The 20,707-nt window shown below is 42.1% G+C and overlaps 1 protein-coding gene across 1 annotated transcript in view; it reads left to right on the top strand.

Moving 5' to 3' along the window:
• eif2ak4 (eukaryotic translation initiation factor 2 alpha kinase 4) overlaps positions 1-20,707 on the top strand; it is an 87,054-nt gene that overhangs the window by 28,830 nt on the left and 37,517 nt on the right. Inside the window, 9 exon segments of the mRNA XM_080750649.1 lie at positions 3,946-4,047; positions 7,694-7,744; positions 7,905-8,141; positions 11,154-11,229; positions 14,048-14,169; positions 14,761-14,810; positions 15,696-15,864; positions 18,162-18,278; positions 19,730-19,795. Of these exon segments, the coding sequence (XP_080606775.1) occupies positions 3,946-4,047; positions 7,694-7,744; positions 7,905-8,141; positions 11,154-11,229; positions 14,048-14,169; positions 14,761-14,810; positions 15,696-15,864; positions 18,162-18,278; positions 19,730-19,795 (990 nt within the window).

Genomic DNA, 20,707 nt, shown 5'->3' with positions numbered 1-20,707 from the left:
TGTGTTGATCCCTGGAGAGAGAGAAACCCTCAAACAAAAGGGTTCTCCTTTTTCTCAAATGTGCACAAAACATTTACTCGAATTGACTATTTTTTTATTGATCAGTCTTTCCTGCCAGCCGTCGAATTATGTGATTACACGGCTATAGTCATTTCAGACCATGCAGCTATACAACTTGATATAAATTTCTCTAACTGTCAAAGGGAAAGACCCTTATGGCGTTTCAACTCATTGCTTTTGTCTGAAAAAAGGTTTTGCGACTACATTTCCAGCTCTATCGACACTTTTATTATTACAAATAAAACGGAAGACACTTCTGCCTCCATTTTATGGGAATCGTTGAAGGCTTTTCTCAGAGGCCAAATAATTTCATACTCAATATCATCCAACAAGGCCAAACAACAAAAATTTGACGGTTTATGTAAGGACATCGCTGATTTGGACAAACTCATAGTGTCAAACCCTACCCCAGAGTTATGTAAAAAGAGGCTCGACCTTCAGAATAAAGTTAATTTACTGACTACAACAACCGCTGAGAAGCTACTAACTAGATCGAAGGGACGGTATTACGAACATGGAGATAAATGCAGCCGCCTTTTAGCACACCAACTTAAGCGGCAAGCTGCTACCCGGCAGATTTCGCAGATAAAAGATGGCTCTAATACATTACAGACGACTCCCTCTGGGATCAACCGGGCATTTGCTAGTTTTTATTCTACTCTCTACAAATCGGAGTCCCCAAACGACCCATCTGATGCAACGGCATTTCTTTCAAATCTCAATTTCCCTAAACTCGACTTAGCCGATGCAGAGCGGATAGATAAGCCTTTAGCTCTAACAGAGCTAACTGAGGCCATTAAATTAATGCAGAGCAATAAATCTCCAGGCCCGGACGGCTATCCTTCAGAATTTTATAAAACATTTAGTGAAAAACTTTCTCCTCTACTGCTCGACATGTACAACGAATCCCTGACTAATGGAGCTCTTCCGCCAACCCTAACACAGGCAACTATCTCCCTTATTCTCAAAAAAGATAAAGACCCAACTAGCTGTGGATCTTATAGACCTATTTCCTTGCTAAATGTTGATAGTAAGATTTTGGCTAAGACACTTGCCATTAGACTGGAAAAAGCCTTACCTGATATTATCTCAGAGGAACAGACTGGTTTTATACAAAAACGCCACTTATTCTCAAATGTTAGGAAATTAATGAATTTAGTGTACTCGTCTAAACCCTCCAATACTTCTGAGGCGGCCATTGCTATGGACGCCGAAAAAGCGTTTGATAGGGTCGAGTGGGAATACTTGTTCATGGTACTTAGAGAATTTGGTTTTGGTGATACTTTCATTTCATGGGTTCAACTTCTATATACCTCCCCTAAGGCGAGTGTCTGTACTAACAGTTCTAGATCAGAGTACTTCCCCCTGACTAGAGGGACAAGACAGGGTTGCCCCCTATCCCCACTTTTATTTGCGATATCAATCGAACCGCTTTCTATAGCGTTGAGGACCTCACGACTCTTCCGTGGGATAGTGCGTGGGGGTACTGAGTACAGGGTTTCTCTCTATGCTGATGATTTACTATTGTACCTATCCAACCCTGTCCCAGCCATCCCTCATGTGCTTGCTATATTAAAGGATTTTGGTAGCTTCTCGGGGTACAAACTGAACTATCAAAAGAGCGAGTTTTTCCCTATTAACGATAGCGCAAAAGGTATTGCACAAACAGATGTGCCATTCCACATTTCAGCCTCTAGTTTCAAATATCTAGGTGTAAATATTACGAACAAGTTCACTTCACTTTTTTCTGCAAATTTTACCCCCCTATTAGACCAAGTAAAGTTAGATCTTCAAAGATGGGATAGCTTGCCTCTGTCTCTGACAGGAAGGATTCAATCTGTTAAAATGACTATACTTCCGAAATTCTCCTTTCTCTTTCAATGTATTCCAATATACATCCCTAAATCATTCTTTGTAGCTCTTGATCGGATCATATCACCATTTATATGGGCGGGTAAACAGTCTAGAATTAAAATTTCCACTTTACAAAGAAGTCGCGAAGATGGTGGCCTGGCCCTTCCAAATTTTACATTTTACTATTGGGCTGCCAATGTGCAGAAGTTGGCCTACTGGTTCCACTCCCCATCGACGGACTGGTGCTTATTGGAGGCCCAATCCTGTCGCTCAACCTCTCTTGCTGTATTGGTCCATTCTAAACTTCCCTTATCACCGACTAAATATACTACTAATCCAGTGGTCATCGCTTCTCTAAAAATTTGGTCGCAACTGCGGTCCCATTTTAAATTCAAAGACAGCTCAATAAATTGCCCCATAGTCCACAACCATTTGTTTCCTCCCTCTACACTAGATTCTGCTTTCACTATTTGGAAAGATAAGGGAATTGTTAAATTCTCTGACCTATATGAGAAAAACATATTCTGTAGTTTCGATAAAATTCGGACCAAATTTGACCTGCCCAGAAATAATCAGTTTCGTTTTTTCCAAATCAGAGATTTTGTTAGAAATCATTTCCCTTCATTCCCTGAGAGGCCGAGGGATCTACCTTGGGAAACTCTCCTAAAATTGCAACCCGGAGGGAAAGGACATATTTCAATGACTTACTATTCTATCACCCAACTAAATATGTTCCCACTGGCTAAGAACAGGGAGAATTGGGAGACTGAATTGGGTGAAGCCTTTCCTGACGAGTGGTGGGACGGGGCTATTGACAGGATTAATACGTCGACGTCATGTGCAAGATTGGGACTTATTCAATTTAAAATCTTTCATAGACTTCATTATTGCAAATCAAAGCTCGCTAAGATATATCCTGATGTTGATGACAAATGTGATCGCTGTGCGCTATCGCCAGCAAACCATACTCACATGTTCTGGTCTTGCCCAAAGCTAGTACAATATTGGACAAAAATCTTTGAGATTCTCTCTGAAGTGTTCTCGGTTCAATTAGAGCCTTCACCCCAAATAGCTATTTTTGGAGTGCCATCGAACTTTCAGCTACTAACAACAAAGAAATCCAACATATTGGCCTTCGCAACATTAGTGGCAAGACGTAGGATATTACTGTTATGGAAATCTCCTACCCCTCCTTCTGCTGATTTATGGTTAAAGGACATCATGGGATTTCTAAAATTGGAAAAAATAAAATTCACACTGAGGGGATCGGTAGACAGATTTTTCTCGACCTGGCAACCACTTATCACATACTTTGAGGGTCTGAGGACACTTGCAGCAGACTGACCAACACTGTACAACTCAGAATATTTAATGGCCACCTCTCGGGGCAACTTGTAATGATATACATAACTGAGGAGGATGATGTCTGTTAGCACTCTATCGACTTGATCTGTGTAAATAATACAACTATGGTTTCTAGGAGACTTAATTCCACTGGTATTTTTATTATATATATTATATATATATATATTATTTTATTTTTTTTATTTTAATTTATTGTACTTAACCTTGTTTGTGTAACTATTTTTCTTTACTATCGTGCATACTGTGTACGCTGATTTATTGTTTTGTATTTATTTTTATTGTTACTGTCTTTATTTTTTTTTTTTTTCAAGGAGTGACTAATGATAGCAATATGGGGGGAGGGTTGGGGAAAAGGGGAAAAAAAAGAAAAAGAATGTCTTTGCAATATTGACTTGTTTAATATACAATGTTGAAATATATGTGACATGAATAAAGATATATATAAAAAAAAAAAAAAAAAAAATATATGATTCTGAATACGTCACTATTGACATTCTGAATAGTGGTGTAATTGCTGTACTTACTCGAGCTGTTATAGCCCCTGGCTGGAACGCATTAAAGACTAATGGCCTACACGTGACTCGATGCCAAGCAGCAATTCCATCTGCATTATTATGCCAGGTTTTAGTAGTACACTGAGCATTGAGTGTTGTTGTGTGTCTTCAGAAAGTGGACCTGTTCAGCCTGGGAATCATCCTGTTTGAGATGTCCTACAGGCCCATGACCACTGGCTCCGAGCGCATCTCTGTGCTGGGCCAGCTCCGCACGGTGAGTCCTCGTGAAGGGAAGCGAGTAGTAGGGATGGGGACGATAATCGTTATTATCGTTTATCGTGATAAAAGACACTCACACTAATCGTATTGTGGAGAGATCAATTCACCTTTTATTTGTAGAGCTGCATATCTGGTACCATTTAACCCTGCAAGGCCCAGCGTTGCTTTTTGGCAATATTTTTTAAATCATTTTAACTCATTCCCCGCCTCCCCCGATAGTCCCGAGAAATTTTAAATGTCGTTCCCCGCCAGGCCCGATAGTCCCGAGAATTTGCTTTTATATAATGTAATGTTTAATTACACTTTTCTCCAGCCCGTGACAAAATTTGAGCCTTCTGTCTCACACATATCACACATCAAAGTAAGTGTGTTTAAAAAAAAGACTGTAATAATGTATAAATTGCAATACAAATGTATAAATCTCCCCAACCACAGTTAATTGGCAAAAGACGCATTTGAGCTCAAAAGGCTGGCTGCCGGAAAAAAAAAGAGAAGAAAAAAAAGTGTGAGAACAGCTGTGTGTGTGTGTGTGTGTGTGTGTGTGTGTGTGTGTGTGTGTGTGTGTGTGTGTGTGTGTGTGTGTGTGTGTGTGTGTGTGTGTGTGTGTGTGTGTGTGTGTGTGTGTGTGTGTGTGTGTGTGTGTGTGTGTGTGTGTGTGTGTGTGTGCTTCCCTCCACTGTATCTCTGTTTCAGTGGTCCCTGTTGGACCCCCTGATGGTGTTCAGTCCCATAAAAAACAGTGCTATAGTGAGATCTGCCTCTGCCTCTCTCTCTCTCTCTCTCTCTCAAGACACAAAACACACAATTATCGCCAATTTGCCATATAAATGCTTCTAAAACGTACCTGATAATGATGATGGTTGATTTGAATCCACACCCATATATCCAGGCTATAATATTAGTTTTATAATGGTATTTAGTCCACAAACTGTAGTCCACAAACAAGCCATGATCGCCTTTGCAAAGGTGGGGGTCCCTGGTCGCCTTTCTAACAACCAATAAGGGGTCCGCGGGGGCTTCGCCGACCTCCGCAGAGCAGTGCAGAGTTACATAACATTGTAAAATCAATCAATAAGCCGATCATTTGTTACATAAAGTTCATATGATCCAGTTGCAGGGACAAGTGGTCCCTGTCGATGGGGTCTCACAAAGGGGTCCCTGGTCTCCAGCCAACACTTAGGGAACCAGGTGGGGGACTGGGGGTCCCTGGCCCACGCTCCACCAAAACAAGCGATCAACTACAGCCAACAAGCGATCGATCAACGTCAACAGCCTCGCCTCGTTAGCAAAATGCGTCTGCCCTGCTCTTGCAGGGCAGTGCAGAGGATTTTTTTGGGGCAGGGGGAGACATTTTTCTAACATGTCCCAGAATGTGAAAATAGCAGATCTACAAGCTCTACAAGCTCTCAATGTGTCACAGAGCGATGTGTTGAGCTTGTAGAGCTTGTAGATCTGCTATTTTCACATTCTAGCACATGTTAGAAAAAAGACTCATGCCCCCTTTGATGTCTATTTGTGTGTGTGCACCTGTACAGACCCAAAAACAGCTGAGACCAAAGCAGACATACAGAGACAGAGAGAACGCGCCCCCAAGTGGGGGCTCACACAAATACTCACACAAATACTGCAAAACAGTATGTGAAATTGCTGAGTTTTATGGTCAGACATAGCCAATAAAAATATTTTTCTCTGCATTTTTCTAAACAGAAAATTCTAAAAAAAAATCCTATTACATAATTACATTAGTACACTTATCTGATAATGCCTGAAGCCATAAAGACAAATATCAAGTGAGTTATTCGCTTGAAAATAGATTTTTCACAAAAAGGTCAATAACTCCAGTTTTTTCAATTATAGCTGGATTTTGGTCAAAAATGGCTATTTTGAGATGGCTGCAACTATAGAAAAAAAAGCTTTTTATTTTATTTTTTTATTTTTTGGTGAGACTAGAGGTGGTCTTGTTTCATTTCAGGTACTGTATGACACAAAATACAGAATACAGAATTTAGGAAAAATGTCAATATAAAAAAAATATATAAATTTTTTCATTAAACAAAATGGCAGGGGAGCCAAACAGTCAATGTTAAAATGGCGGCCAATGTGTTAAAAAAAATGTTATAATTAGTTTTCCTGTTCTTTTTTCACATTAACATCACCATTAAATCCTATTGTTTAGTATTACAATGCCATTGGCCACGATATTTGCATATAAATACCCTCCACAGAGGCTGACATTCACACCTCCCAGAGAAGTTGAAATTCCAGCATCTGGACGAACATCTCACTTTTTAACTGAAGCTATTCCTTACTAAAACATAAGTAAAATGCCTGTAATATTGTTTTTCGTGACCAGTAGAATGTCTAGAACATGTACATATGTTATTATTGTGAAAAATATCCCCAAAATGCAAATTAGAGCATGATTTATGATTTATGATTTATGGCTATAAAACCTTACAAAAACATTATTAATTTTTTAACATTACATTTTCCTGTGATTAGGACTCCTACAACACCATCTGATTTTTTTTAATTTTTTTTGGGCCAGTAGAAATTAATTCGGGTCTTGCAGGGTTAAACCCTCTATAATTGGTCAAACTGACCTGGAAATTACGTACTTGATATTATTATTATTTTTTTCACTCTCTACAAATCTACAAGCTTTGCGCCGTGTTGTGAGCTTGTAGATCTGCTATTTTTGCCAAATGTTCCGCCCCAGGATAATGGATCTTGGGGGTATTTTGATTATCACGATAATATCGTAAATCGCAAATTTCTTTGGTCACAATAATCTTGACATGACATTTTCATATCGCCCCATCCCTAGAAGCGGGAATAGTAAAAAATCTGGGCGGCGAGTCTTTTTTAATACAATTGAATTTGTTTTATTAGTCTAGTCTAGTTTTAATCAACTAAATATGCGATTTCAATTGTCTAAACCTCCAGTTGATTTGGCAGGCCTTGATGGCTGATTTTACACTGAAAATAGCCCATCTGCGATGCGTTGTGAGCTTGTAGATCAGCTATTGTCAGAGAGCAACACCCGAGTGCAACCAAACATCTTTTTCGTTCTACTACATCTCTTCTCCACTAGTCCCTCCCTAAAATGTTAATCTAGTTTTTATTTGTCGACACATTTTTATTTCGTTTTCGTCAGTGAAATAAGGGCACTCAACGTTAACGTCAACGGACATTTTCAGTCATAATTTCAGACTAAATGAACACTGACAGTAACCAAGGGGGGCTTTGAACTCCTGGGAAATGTGTTACTTACACTACAGTGGTTCTCAATCTTTTTTGGCTGGAATCCCCCCTTATACTGATTTCTGAAGCCAAGTATCCCCTTCCCCTGACCACAGCAACATTCACATCAAAAGTCCAGTTCCAATGCCTATACTTTCAAAATAAAACGGCGTAAAGGAAAATAAACATTGCTTTATATAGTTATTGATGTAATTTGGTTTAGAAATGTACAGATGAGCAGGTTCACACAAACTCTGTCATTAACCATAACAGTAAAATACATATTCCCTTTATCTAGTTTTCCTCTGTAGTTAGTACCCCGCGTACCCCTAGGTGTACACATACCCCCATTTGAGAAACACTGACTTACAGTAAACTCATCTCTTCTCACTCCGCAGGAGGGCATCCAATTCCCTGAAGACTTCACAGAGTACGAACGAGGCACGCAGGTGAGCGATGTCCCTTTCAAAATATAAATCATCTCCCTTGGATGTTTTTGTTGGGAAAGCTTTTGAAATTAATTGGTAAAAATTTGTGGGAACCCTGTCATTCTCTCTTTGAGTCAACTCCTTTTTTTCCTCAAACCCCCTCCTCCTCCCCTAACCCCAGAGGTCGGTGATAGCCTGGCTGCTGAACCACGACCCGGCCCTGCGGCCCACGGCCCAGGAGCTGCTGAAGAGCGAGCTGCTGCCGCCGCCGCACATGGCCGAGTCGGAGCTGCACGAGGTGCTGCAGCACACCATGGCCAACATCAACGGCAAGGCCTACCGCACCATGGTGGGACAGCTGTTCGCCCAGAAGCCCACGCCGGTCATGGACTACACCTACGACATTGACCTGCACAAGGTAACGTTACGGGGGCAGGGGGAGAGTCTCTGTTCCTCTGTGTTTGGTGCAGGTGGGCTGGGTTTTGAGGTTAGGTTCAGCCATAGTTTCTGTGAGTTTAGGGTTGAGGTTAGGGTTAGGCCTAGTAGGTTTAGGTATAGTCTTTGGGAAGTTAAATGTTGGGGTTTAGGCACAACCTGGGACAGAGGGAGTCCCACCTTAACAGTCCTAAATCAGTGGTTTTCAAAATAAAATGCAATTTTGCAGTAGGGGGTCCGCAGCCAGAGGTTATGGCTGTTTGGGGGTCCTTGGCATGGAAAGGTTTGGGATACTCTGCCCCAACTTGTTGATAATGGTCCACATTACGGTATAATTTTCTACCAACGTTTTTTTGATTCCGATATTCCTCAGTATCGTTCATTTATTTAGTTTGCTAAGCTTCTGTTGTACGCCTTCTGTCATGCGCTTTCTGAGTAGGTTTAATACTAATCTGTTTATGCCTCCTTCAGAATGTTTGATGTGGGGTTATTACTGTAATGGGACAGCCCTGCCTGTGATTAATCATGTTTTTGTAGTTGAACACTGAAGCATATGAATACAAAATACATTTCTGTTTCCTTTTAAGCTTTGAACTTACACAGGGCATATCTATACTATAATTTTGCGAATGTCTGAGTGAGTGAGTGAGTGAGTGAGTGAGTGAGTGAGTGAGTGAGTGAGTGAGTGAGTGAGTGAGTGAGTGAGTGAGTGAGTGTCTGTCTGTCACAGCGTTTCTCCTCGGTGGCTGGAGCAATTGAACTGAAATCGCATCACCATCAGCATATGAACACACCTGACATAACTGTGAAGCCCGTTTGTCACTTTCACAAATCGTATGCTGTATATTAGCATTTTTATGGTGTATCTATATCTATTTAGCCTACAGTACCTTTTGTGACCACACATGTTAAGGGAGGGGCGCTGTTGTTCAGGCCATGCACAATCACACACAAACCCACACACACACACACACACACACACACACGGGGGGGGGGGGGGGGGGGGGAGTGTGTGTGTGTGTGCAGGCGGGCGGGCGGGCGGGGGGGGGGGTTCTGGCCCTGTTACAGATGTTGTCCAAAAATCATGCAGATCGGTACACAGTATCTCTGTAGCCGTTAAATGGAACGGGTATTTCTTACATTGATGCTCCTACATATTAGCATGCAAGCACCAGTTAAAGTTACTTTCCATCCCTCATATACTGTGTGCACAGTGCACATCCCATAACCCACACACTGCACATCATTTCGCAGCTCATATCTTTGAACGGGTAAGGGCTAGTATGACAAATAACCCAAATATACAAAAACATTCTGGCATATTTAACTTTATACCTAAAATAAAAACATGAATAGTGGAAATGAAAGATCTACAATCTCACTGCACATGAGCTCACTGTGAGCTTGTAGATCTGCTATTTCTACTACCTTTTGAAAATGTTTGAAATTATGTAAAAAATGTTTAGCACAGAAACGATTATGTTGTGCAAATAATTCAACACAGATGTATGAATCAAGACCCATGTTTATTTTTTTAATGATTAATCGTGCAGCCCTAGAGTCCACATGTAAACGGAACTGTTGCAATAAGAGTCAATGTCACAAACATTATGTCAACACTTTCGTTTTTTTATCGTTAGGAGCGCTCTTGCCTTTATAGAAGATTATGAAAGTATTTTTTTGTTGTGGTGTTCTTGCACTGCAATGGAATCCCAGGTTGCTGATCAGGGAATCGACACGCTCTTATTTAGTCACGTCCGTTCAACTGGTTGGGATTTTGTTGTCTTCATATCTTCCCCTTTTACTTTACCAAATGAATTTAAACCCTATATACTTCACTGGACGGTTTGATTGACCTCTACTCCAAAATCTTCACAGAAAATAGCCGATCTACAAGCTCACAATGCGTCCCATTGTAATGCATCGCAAGCTTGAAGATCTGCCAGTTTGGTCAAATGTTCAAGTGGTTAACCCCGGCGTCTCGGCACTGCGATGCGTTGTTGTGAGCGTGCAGATTTTCTCACTTCGTTGTATGACCCGTCATTTTAGATTTATTTTGCTATTCACAAATAGCAGATATATAAGCTCATAGAGCGTCACTTGGTGCCACACTATGATCTTGTATATCTTCTTTTTTTTTTTTTTAAATCATGAACATTTGTGCAAATGTTTGAATATATACATATTTTTTGCTCAAGTTTTTGCTTCTCAAATCTTTGCGTCTTTGGGGCTGCCGCAGCAGTCGCAGAGGTCTGTTTTTTGCGATGTGGTCCACCCCCCCCATGTGACATCAAGTGCCTTTCGTGGCATTCTTATGAACCTACCATCCAGCTTCTTCCTGGTGTACTGTGAGCGTTCCGTACAGCAGCTGGATAAGTGGTTGAAAAGTTAATATAGACTAACCAGAGGCAATCATTCAAGGGGGTCCCCAAATGATTTTCGGGGGTCCCCAGATGATTACGTTAATGTGCAACACCGTTTTCTCTATCAACGGTAAACAAACCAACAAAAAGTTTTGGTGTATAGCACATTTGGACTTTTCAATACCTCTGAAATGACGAATTAAACATTGGCCAAAAAGTCAAATATTAGAGGCAGAAATTGTATAAAAAAAAATAGCCGATCTACATGCTGACAACACCTCGCAATGTGAGGCGTTGTAAGCATGTAGATCTGCTATTTTCACAATAGAACGATGATATACAAAATGCACTGCTTCAACTCTTAGTGCTCAAAAGGGTGGGGGGTCCCCAGTTAAATTATGATTATTTTGGGGGTCGCGGCCTGAAAAGGTTGAGAACCACTGAAATTCTACACCAGTAGTATTTTTCCCCTCTCGAACCTGCAGGTGTCACTGTAGACACATAAAACGGCCGCGCGCAGCGCCTCAGTCATCTGGTCCATATAACAGAGGAGCAGAGGAGGGCCTGTAAAGTGCTTAATCGATGTCTCCCCCCGTCTCCTGACAGAGCCTGTTTGTTTGGTCTCCCCCCAGGGCAACTTCAATTTCAACGCTGCCAAATTACAGCAGTATGTGCACGAAGCCATCACCAGGATCTTCAAGAGGCACGGTGAGTACCAACGAGTACTGCTCTGTACTCTTGTGGTGGTGGAGGCAGGGCAGGCGTGTGGGTAGGGATGGGATGATATGATATGATATGAACATTTCATATCACGATTATTGTGACAAAAGAAACCGCGATTTACGATATTGTCGCGATAATTGAAATCCATTATCCTGGGGCGGAACATTTGCCAAAAAATAGCAGATCTACAAGCTCACAACGCATCGCTAACGCGACACGTTGTGAGCTTGTAGATCGGCTATTTTTTTGGCAAAGACATTTTGATAGAGTGAAAAAAAGACTGGATCAAGTACGTACAGTATATTACTAGTAAGACGCCTCAGGGCGACAAGCGACCTCGCCCTAAAGGGAGAGGTTGCGCCACATTGATGTGGACATCAGGGATCTCCATATTGAGCATAAAAGGGATTTGTTCCCCTGGCATCACAGGGATCGCCACATCTCCATATATGGGCATATAAGGGAACCCCATAGAGCGTGAAAATGTGTACACGTCTACACAGACGGACACGGACAAGCTGTGACGTTTCTCATAGTAAACTGTGACACACTTTGGTCACAAATAATTACCTTTTACCAATTCTAGAGGGTTTAAGTGGTCGGCAAATAAAAGGCCAATTGATCCCAGCGCATGACCGTAGGACGATATCACGACAAATTTAAATCTCCACGATACGATTATCGTGAGTGATTTTTCATCGCGATAAGCGATTATCGTGCCATCCCTACGTGTGGAAGCCTCTGTTTACCCTCCTCTGCAAACCACTTGGACTCCTGACCTGTCCTCCTGAGCCCGTTTAGAGGACCCCGCGGTTCCCATCTGCTCCCGGTGGAGGAGAGCGAGCGAGGGAACAATGCGTGTACTGTTGTGCTCTGGGAGCAACACAGGTGCCAGGGATGTTTCTGCACAGGCTGCCAGTGGCGTCAGTTCAGAAAAGAAACTAAGGTATGGCAACATGACTGGTGTCTCATGTTGCCATACCTTAGAGCAGTGTTTCTCAAACATTTTGGGCTTCAATACTCCCTTTCCCTGATTTCTGAATCCAAGAACCCCCTTTAATCAACATTAAACAACATTTTGATTAGAAAATACTGACGTCAAAAGTCCAGTTTTAATAAATAACAGTCCTAATAAATGCTAATAAATGTAAGTAGCTTGTTTTCTATTCTGTAACAGTTGTGCTAGTCAAAATTCATACTTATTTTGGTTTAAAATCGTACAGAGCAGCACGTTCACATACATTTGTCAATGTTTTATCATTACACATGACTGTAAAATAAATGTTTCATTTTAACTTTTCTCTCAAGTACCCCCTGTAGTACCTCTACTTACCCCAAGGGGTACACATACCCCCATTTGAGAAACACTGCCTTAGAGACAGGCATGATTCATGTATTTTAAGAAGTACATTTTATTTTTTTCCCCCGTTTCTACGGTTTCTTGGGCTGGATATGGCAGCCTGGAACGGTTGTTCAAGTGCAGCTAGTAAACTTGGCATGATAGTAAACGTGCCACAATTAGCAATAATGCATTGCACCTGTGCAGCTGACCTGTGGAACCTGGGAATATACCATTTTATCAAGATGGGGAGAATACAAGTGTGGAGAATATGATTATAATACCTTGTTAAAGTGACCATTTTGTTAAATTTTGCATTCGTAGTTATTTTACTGCAATTTAAGAACATAACAACCAGCACAGATAGACAAAGAGACATTCATGGATTTATATTTATTTATTTTCCCCCCTGGACCCAGGGTATGGCAGCTGCATACCCCTGCCATACCCAATTGACGCCCCTGCAGGCTGCTGCTGCTGATGGTGTCCAGCTGCACGTGTTTGTTTATGCTGGGTTTTCTTGTCAGCCTCCGGGGGGGTCGGGGTTATGTTTTGTTATGTAGATGTTGCTGTAATGCAGGGGCCTTCAACAGTTTCTTTTTTTCCAAGCACAAGGACCCCCTAGCTGAGCGAGAGACGAAGCAAGGATCCCCCTCTACATTTCATAGATAGTTTCGTAGACTTGTTTGACGGCACACTATTGTGTATTGTGTATCATTATTTTGTGCTTTAACTATTGAAAAATAGCAGATATACAAGCTCACAGCTGCGAGCTTGTAGATCAGCTATTTTTGAAAAATTGTGAAAATTAGAATTTTGACCCGATTCTAAGTGTCTTTTGAATCCTTCTAAGGTTTTTTTTTTTTTTAAACAATGTTTCTATGTCAGCAATCTGGCCGGCCATCGTCAAAGAAAAGGTCCTTTTCACTTAACTGGAGCTCAGTTATTCTGTTCTTGAGACTACTATGTCAGTGGTTCTCAAACCTTTTCATGTGAAGGACCCCCAAAATTATGTATTTGGCCACGGACCCCCATCACAAAATACCACTTTAATCCTCAATGCTTCTTAAACCTGGCCTTTGGCTCTGTACTTGGTCTGCTCTTTTTTCCTTCTGCACCAAACCTCGTTGCCGAAAAATAGTAGATCCTCAAGCCTCACTGCGAGTCGTTGTGAGCTTGTAGATCTGCCTTTTTTTTTGTTTTAAAGATTTGTTTGGGGCTTTTTTTCTGCCTTTATTCGATAGGACAGTAGACTGACAGAAAATGGGTGGAGAGATGGGGAGTGACACGGCAAAGGTCGTCCGGATCGGGAATCAAACCGGCGACGCCGTCAGGCATCAATGCCTATGTGGCAATGCTTATGTGTGTGTATGTGCCTGGACCCCAGGTGTCCCGGACCCCCCGTTGAAGACCCCTGCTGTAATGTGTTTGTGTGTGTGCATGTGTGTGCGTCTCTCTCTCTAGGTGCGGTGCGTCTCCAGACTCCGCTGCTCCTCCCCAGAAACAGGAAGTTGTATGATGGCAGCGAGTTGGCCTGCTTCATGGACCATAGTGGAATGCTGGTCACACTGCCCTACGACCTCCGCGTGAGCACACACACACACACACACACACACACACACACACACACGCTAGGGCATTCACGAATAGTGATTTTTAGTATTCGAATTATTCGACCTCAAAGTATTCGAATAGTCGAATATTCGACAGGACTGGCCAAACTGTCAAATATTAAGTAAGCAAGAGGCGAACATTGTGAAAATAGCCGATCTACATGCTCACAACGCCTCGCGTTGCGAGGCGTTGTGAGCATGTAGATCTGCTATTTTCACAATATTTATCTGCAGAACCGAGTCACATTAAATGTAATACCTACAATTCCAAGTGCTTGTCAGGGTGGGGGTCCCCAGAGACTTGATTTACAAAGGTTTGTTTTGAAAAATATTTAAGATTTGCAAAATTGTTCACGATTAAAAAGAAATAGCATATCTACAAGCTTGCAGCGTGGCACTCAGTGCCGCGCTATGAGCATGTATATCTGCTATTTTTCCAATAGCTGTAAAATAGATTGACAGATGTATTTATGTACTACTGAATGACTGACTGACTGACTACTGATGTCCTGGTATTATGCAAAAACACTCATTGAGGTTTTCTCTGCCCTGTGTTCACCCCAGATGGCATTCGCGAGATTTGTGGCCCGGAATAACATAACCTATCTCAAAAGGTAAGGAATAACATAACCTATCTCAAAAGGTAAGGAATAACATAACCTATCTCAAAAGGTAAGGAATAACATAACCTATCTCAAAAGGTAAGGAATAACATAACCTATCTCAAAAGGTAAGGAATAACATAACCTATCTCAAAAGGTAAGGAATAACATAACCTATCTCAAAAGGTAAGGAATAACATAACCTATCTCAAAAGGTAAGGAATAACATAACCTATCTCAAAAGGTAAGGAATAACATAACCTATCTCAAAAGGTAAGGAATAACATAACCTATCTCAAAAGGTAAGGAATAACATAACCTATCTCAAAAGGTAAGGAATAACATAACCTATCTGAAAAGGTAAAGTGAAATGGATTCAGTCCGCTTGTTTTGATGTCTGTCTTCCTCTGTTGTTCACCCATAACCACCATAATGACCATAATGGTCCATAAGTCGACTCCCAACAGGGAAAGTCGAAGTTGAAAAGAAAAATCTTTTATATTTTTGTCTATCATTATTTTTGCTCCATGTGTGCGTGTACAGCATTCAAACAGTAGGATTGCTTATTGTCAAGGACAGAATGATCCAATATTATATAGGAATTATGTTTATTATCCAATGATGCTATGGTTGGAGTGGAATCTATTATCTATGATATTAACATCAAAGCAAAAGCCTTATTAAGGGAGAAAGGATGCTGTAGTGTAGGGAGTCTGCCGCCGATCTACAAGCTCACAGCGCGTCTGAGCTTGGCAAATGTTCCGCCCCAAAATAATGGATGTTGGGAATATTTTATCTAGATAATACCGTAAATCGCAATTTATTTTTTGGTCACAATAATCGTGATATGAAATGTTCATAATGTCCCATCCCTAATATGTGCGTGTCATCCGACAGGTACAGCATTGAGCGTGTGTTCCGTCCCAGGAAGCTGGACCGCGCTCACCCCAGGGAGCTGCTGGAGTGCGCCTTCGACATCGTGGTTCCCGTCACCCACAGCCTGCTGCCCGACGCAGAGATCATCTACATCGTCTCCGAGATCGTCCAGGAGTTCCCCGCCCTGCAGGTCGGTATTATAGGCAGTAGGGATGGAACGATAATCGCAATTATTGTTTATCGTGATACAAAACTCAAAACAATCGTATCGTGGAGATTTAATTTATCGTGAAATTGTCCTCCGTCATGCACCGGGACGTGCACACATTTTTACGGTCTTTGGGTTTGCCGCTCTGACATCATGCTCTGATGTCACTGTGATGTCACACTAACATAATTCCTTTTATGCCCATATATGGAGTTCCCTGATGTCATCAATATTAATGATGCCCTGTTTGAGAGATCCCTGTGATGCCAGGGGGAGCAAATCCCTTTTATGCCCATATATGGAGATATGGAGAACCCAGTGATGTCCACATCCCTGATGTCCACATCACTGTGGCGCAAGGTCGCTTGTCGCCCTGAGGCGTCTTACTAGTATCCGGTACTTCTAAATAATGTACTTGAAGTGATAGACTTTTTTCTCACACTCTCTACCAAATCTCTTTGCCAAAAAATAGCCGATCTTCGAGCTCACAACGCGTCGCAGTGAGCTTGTAAATCTGCTATTATTTGGCAAATGTTCCACCACCAGGATAATAGATGTTGGGGACATTTTGACTATCGCGATATCGTAAATCGCACTTTCTTTGGTCCCAATAATCGTGACATGAAATGTCCATATCTTCCCATCCCTACAGGCAGTGGAGGAACCTGCCCTGTCATACATGCACCGTAATGATTTAAGTGAAGTTGCGTTCCGCACATTCCCCTGTTTTTGTTTTTGCATGGATGTCTCACTGGCATTTCCCGTGGTAGTGGAAGTGCACATTCCTCCCATTCCGCGCTTCACAGATCGTTCCGACGCATTATGTCAGCGCTACGTATTTACAGTTCTGTCCACTTCCTTCCCTCACTCCCGATTACAGTCCGTTTCCTGTGCACACTTAACGTTTAGCTCGGTTCTCAGGGACGTGCAGAGAATGTTAGAGAGGCAGGGGCTGAAATTTCTAAAAGGGCCTTCAGGTGAAAATATTGAAAATAGCCGACCTCCAAGCTCACAACGCGTCGCACAGCGACGCGTTGTGAGCTTGGAGGTCGGCTATTTTCAGTACTTGATACCACACTAAACTAAGCATAAAAAGGCAATACTGGAGATGTGGCGTAATGGCATGGATTTCAACTCAGGGAGGGCAATTATTTCAACATAAGATGCTGCATTCAAGTTCAGGAGAGTTTGGACAAGGCAATTCTCTTGAATGCTGCCTTCAGGTATGGCATGGGAAGGGGGCATTTGTATTTCTTTCACCACAATGAAAACTGTATTCATGGTCTGGAGAGGGCACTTTTTACAGACTGTTAAAAGGGCAGGGGCTCAAGCCCCCTTTCATGTCTATGTGCACTGTGCACGTACCTGTTTCTATGTTACTTGAACTCTGTCAACCCAGCAGTGTTAACTTTGACAACACATTTTGATTTACTTTAGTCAGTCTTTTTTAGTCGTATATTTGTCTTCTGAAAAGTTTTAGTTTAGTTTCAGTCGTCTATTTGGCATGCCTTGATTGGTGTCACAATGGCTGATTTTACACTTATACTGGAAATGGGCAATCTACATGCACACAGCACGACGCGCTGTGAGCTTCTAGATCTGCTATTTTCCGAGCGTGACCAAACCAAACGTATTGACTTGTCTCTTTGAGTGGTGCAAACCGCTCCTACGTTTCACTCTGTCTTTATTAGTACGAAATGTATGAGCAAGGATCTCCATATATGGAGATCCGTGCTCACACACATAAAGTAACACGGACAGAACGGCCCATACATGAGATATGCATGTGTGTCGTGTTGTTTGCACCGCTCAATTCACACTGTTGTAATTTTTCAGGTTTGAACCGAAACCTCATAATTGTGACTCACACCTCGATCGTTCCCCCAATATTAGACTCAAACTAATTTGGACACATACCGGTAGTTGTCGGTGCGCTCTCCCCACAGGACTATGAGTTGGCAGTGACAAGGGTCTAGAATACACGAAAGAATCAGAAATTGGCAAAAAGGACAAGGAAAGAAAAAATGGTGCCAGAAGAAGAAAATTGTCTCTTGAAAAGAGTGGGAACCCTGCACACGGATTCCTGTTGGAGCAGCCAGCTGGTTGTGTGAAAGCCTTTTTAAAGTGTACATGAGTCAAAGGCAATGAGAGGGCAGCCGGACGCAACCGTCATTATTCACTGAACGCCTCCGTTGTACCGTTGTACAGCAGCGCTTCTTAAAGTGTGACGGACGACAGCGTCTTAATTGCAGTGTGTTTTTTTTACTTTTGGACCACAGGAGAGGAACTATCACATCTATGTGAACCACACCAGCCTGCTGAAGGCCATCCTGCTGCACAGCGGCGTTCCAGAGGACCGCCTGAGCCAGGCTTCTAACATACTGTGTGACGCCATGGTCCGTGCACAGCAACACACACCTGCACTTAACTTTTTCACTGCCAGATTATTTATTTATTTATTGGGTCTGGTGCCATCAAAAAGCGGCTTACCTTTGCAACGTTATAGTAGATAGATAGACTTTTTTTTTTTTTTTTGAGCGGTGGTCACACCGTCTCCTTAGCGTGGCCGTGTGTGTATCTGTGTGTGTGTGTCTGTCTGTCTGTCTGTCTGTCTGTATGTAGCCTGAGGTGTATGTAGCCTGACCCTACCTCTGTTTGACCAGAGAGGTGCTGTTGAGTCTAGCCTGCCCTGAGCATCAACTGCAATGCCAGTGGTGGCCTGAGTGAGCAAATATGGCTCACACTCTCTCTCTCTCTCTCTCTCACACACACACACACACACACACACACACACACACACACACACACACACACACACACACACACACACACACACACACCTGGGTGAAAACACACACACACACGCACGCACGCACACACGCGCACACACACACACACACACACACACATGTTTTGTTTTGGAGAGAGTGTGCGTGCACATTCTTCACATGCACATGCACATGCACCACCGCTCACTTCAAACTTGGGTTTGATTTTTTTTTAAGTGCCTGATCTGCACTTTCGCAGACCAGGCAGCAGAGGGCGGCGTCATGCAAGAATTAATGTGAATTTGGCCGGTCTCGCTTGCCATACATTGAGAGCACTCTGGCCACAGAGCCTCAGGGCCAGAGAAAATCAACACGGAAGAGAATTGGTCTCTGTTGATGTTAACGCATAATGGATTTTTAAGACCATCACTGCGGACGATGTGATTACAGTACACGGCGGCGCGACCCCTCATCAGCTTAAGGACATCAACAAGGCAAACGAACGAACGGCCGTATTGGCGCGGCGCGACCTCGAGAATTGGGGCGAACGGGAACGTCCAAAGCAGTATAAGAGTTAACCACACTTTTTGTGCCTAAAACTGAGATCTCCACCTTATCCTTATCCTTATCCTCTTTATTAATTAATCTGATTAACTCATTTACTGTCTTTTAAAACATCGCTGAACTCATCAACAATCAGATTGAAAAAAGACGTATCCATCGCTGAGCAGCTTCTTCTACTGTTTACATGAAAGCTAACGGAAGCTCCGGTCCCGCCGGAAACCAGAACCCGGAAATGCGACCAGAAACAGTTCTCCGAGGGTGATAAACAGTCCGGATCGGCGATAAACAGCGATTGTACTTTTAAATGTTTTATAGCGATTAAAGCATATTAAAGTCTCTGGATTATCGGGCCCGGCGGAGAAGAACATAGGGATTTTATCGGGGAGGCGGTAAATGAGTTAATTGTCCAGTCACTTGTGTAATTTCTTTTTTAGCATTTGTTTTGCATTTGTTTTATTCATTAAATAATATCATCCATGGTCCTCAACCTCAACCTGTTTGTGTTTTTGGCCCAGAGTGAAAAGCTGACCAGGAAGGAAGTGGAGGCAAAGTTCTGCAACCTTTCACTGTCCACCAACAGCGTGAGTGTCTCTGATGTGTCTGTGTCTGATGTGTCTGTCTCTGATGTGTCCCTAATGTGTCTCTCTCTGATGTCCCCTTTCTGGGTGCACAGAAATATATAATAGCCTACAGTTAACAGTTTAGGCATTTAGCAGACGCTTTTAATTCCAAGCGACTTACAATAAGCAGGTAATACACATCACTATAATAAGCAAGATAATACGTCAGTACATTAAAGGGGCAGACCACCCATTTTCAATATTGAAATATGTCATTAATATACCTTAGAGGAGTTGTGTGGAAATAGAAAAAAAGTTCCCCCCCTTCTGTGTTTCCTAGAACTGGAGGATTGATTTTGGGGTTTGTATTGTAAATTACAATGTGTGATGTCATCAAATACAGTATTTGCTTCTGGGAAGGGTCCCAGATGCATAATAATTCGAGATGGGGGTTGGCCCCAAACATGTTTTGAAGAAAGGGGGTCCTGTGGGTCTCGCGGTCCAGCTGCAGACCACAAGACCCACAAAGTATTTTATGCTTTGACTATTAAATAAATAGCAGATATCATGCTCACAGCTCACAGCCGCGATGCAAGCTTGTAGATCTGCTATTTTTGAAGAAGGGCAGTGTTGTTTTTGACACCAAATTTTGATTTAGTTTTATTCATAGTCTTTTGAATAAAATGTCATTTAGTTTTAGTCATAATTTGGTCACCTGAAAAGTTTTAGTTTCAGTCTAATTTTAGTCGACTAAATATCTAAAGATTTTAGGAGACTAAATTTACAGTTGATTTAGTCAACTAAAATGTATTTTGGCAGGCCTTGATGGCATCGTAATGACTGATTTTACACTTGGTTGCGTGCTGAAAATAGCCGATCTACAAGCTCACAACGCGTCGCGCTGCAACGCTTTGTGAGCTTGTAGATCTGCTA

This window comes from Nannobrachium achirus (assembly GCF_963921795.1).
Source record: "Nannobrachium achirus genome assembly, chromosome: 20".
Lineage (NCBI taxonomy): Eukaryota > Metazoa > Chordata > Actinopteri > Myctophiformes > Myctophidae > Nannobrachium > Nannobrachium achirus.
Note: the sequence above shows the minus strand (reverse complement) of the source record. Positions and strands in the feature narration are given on the sequence as shown.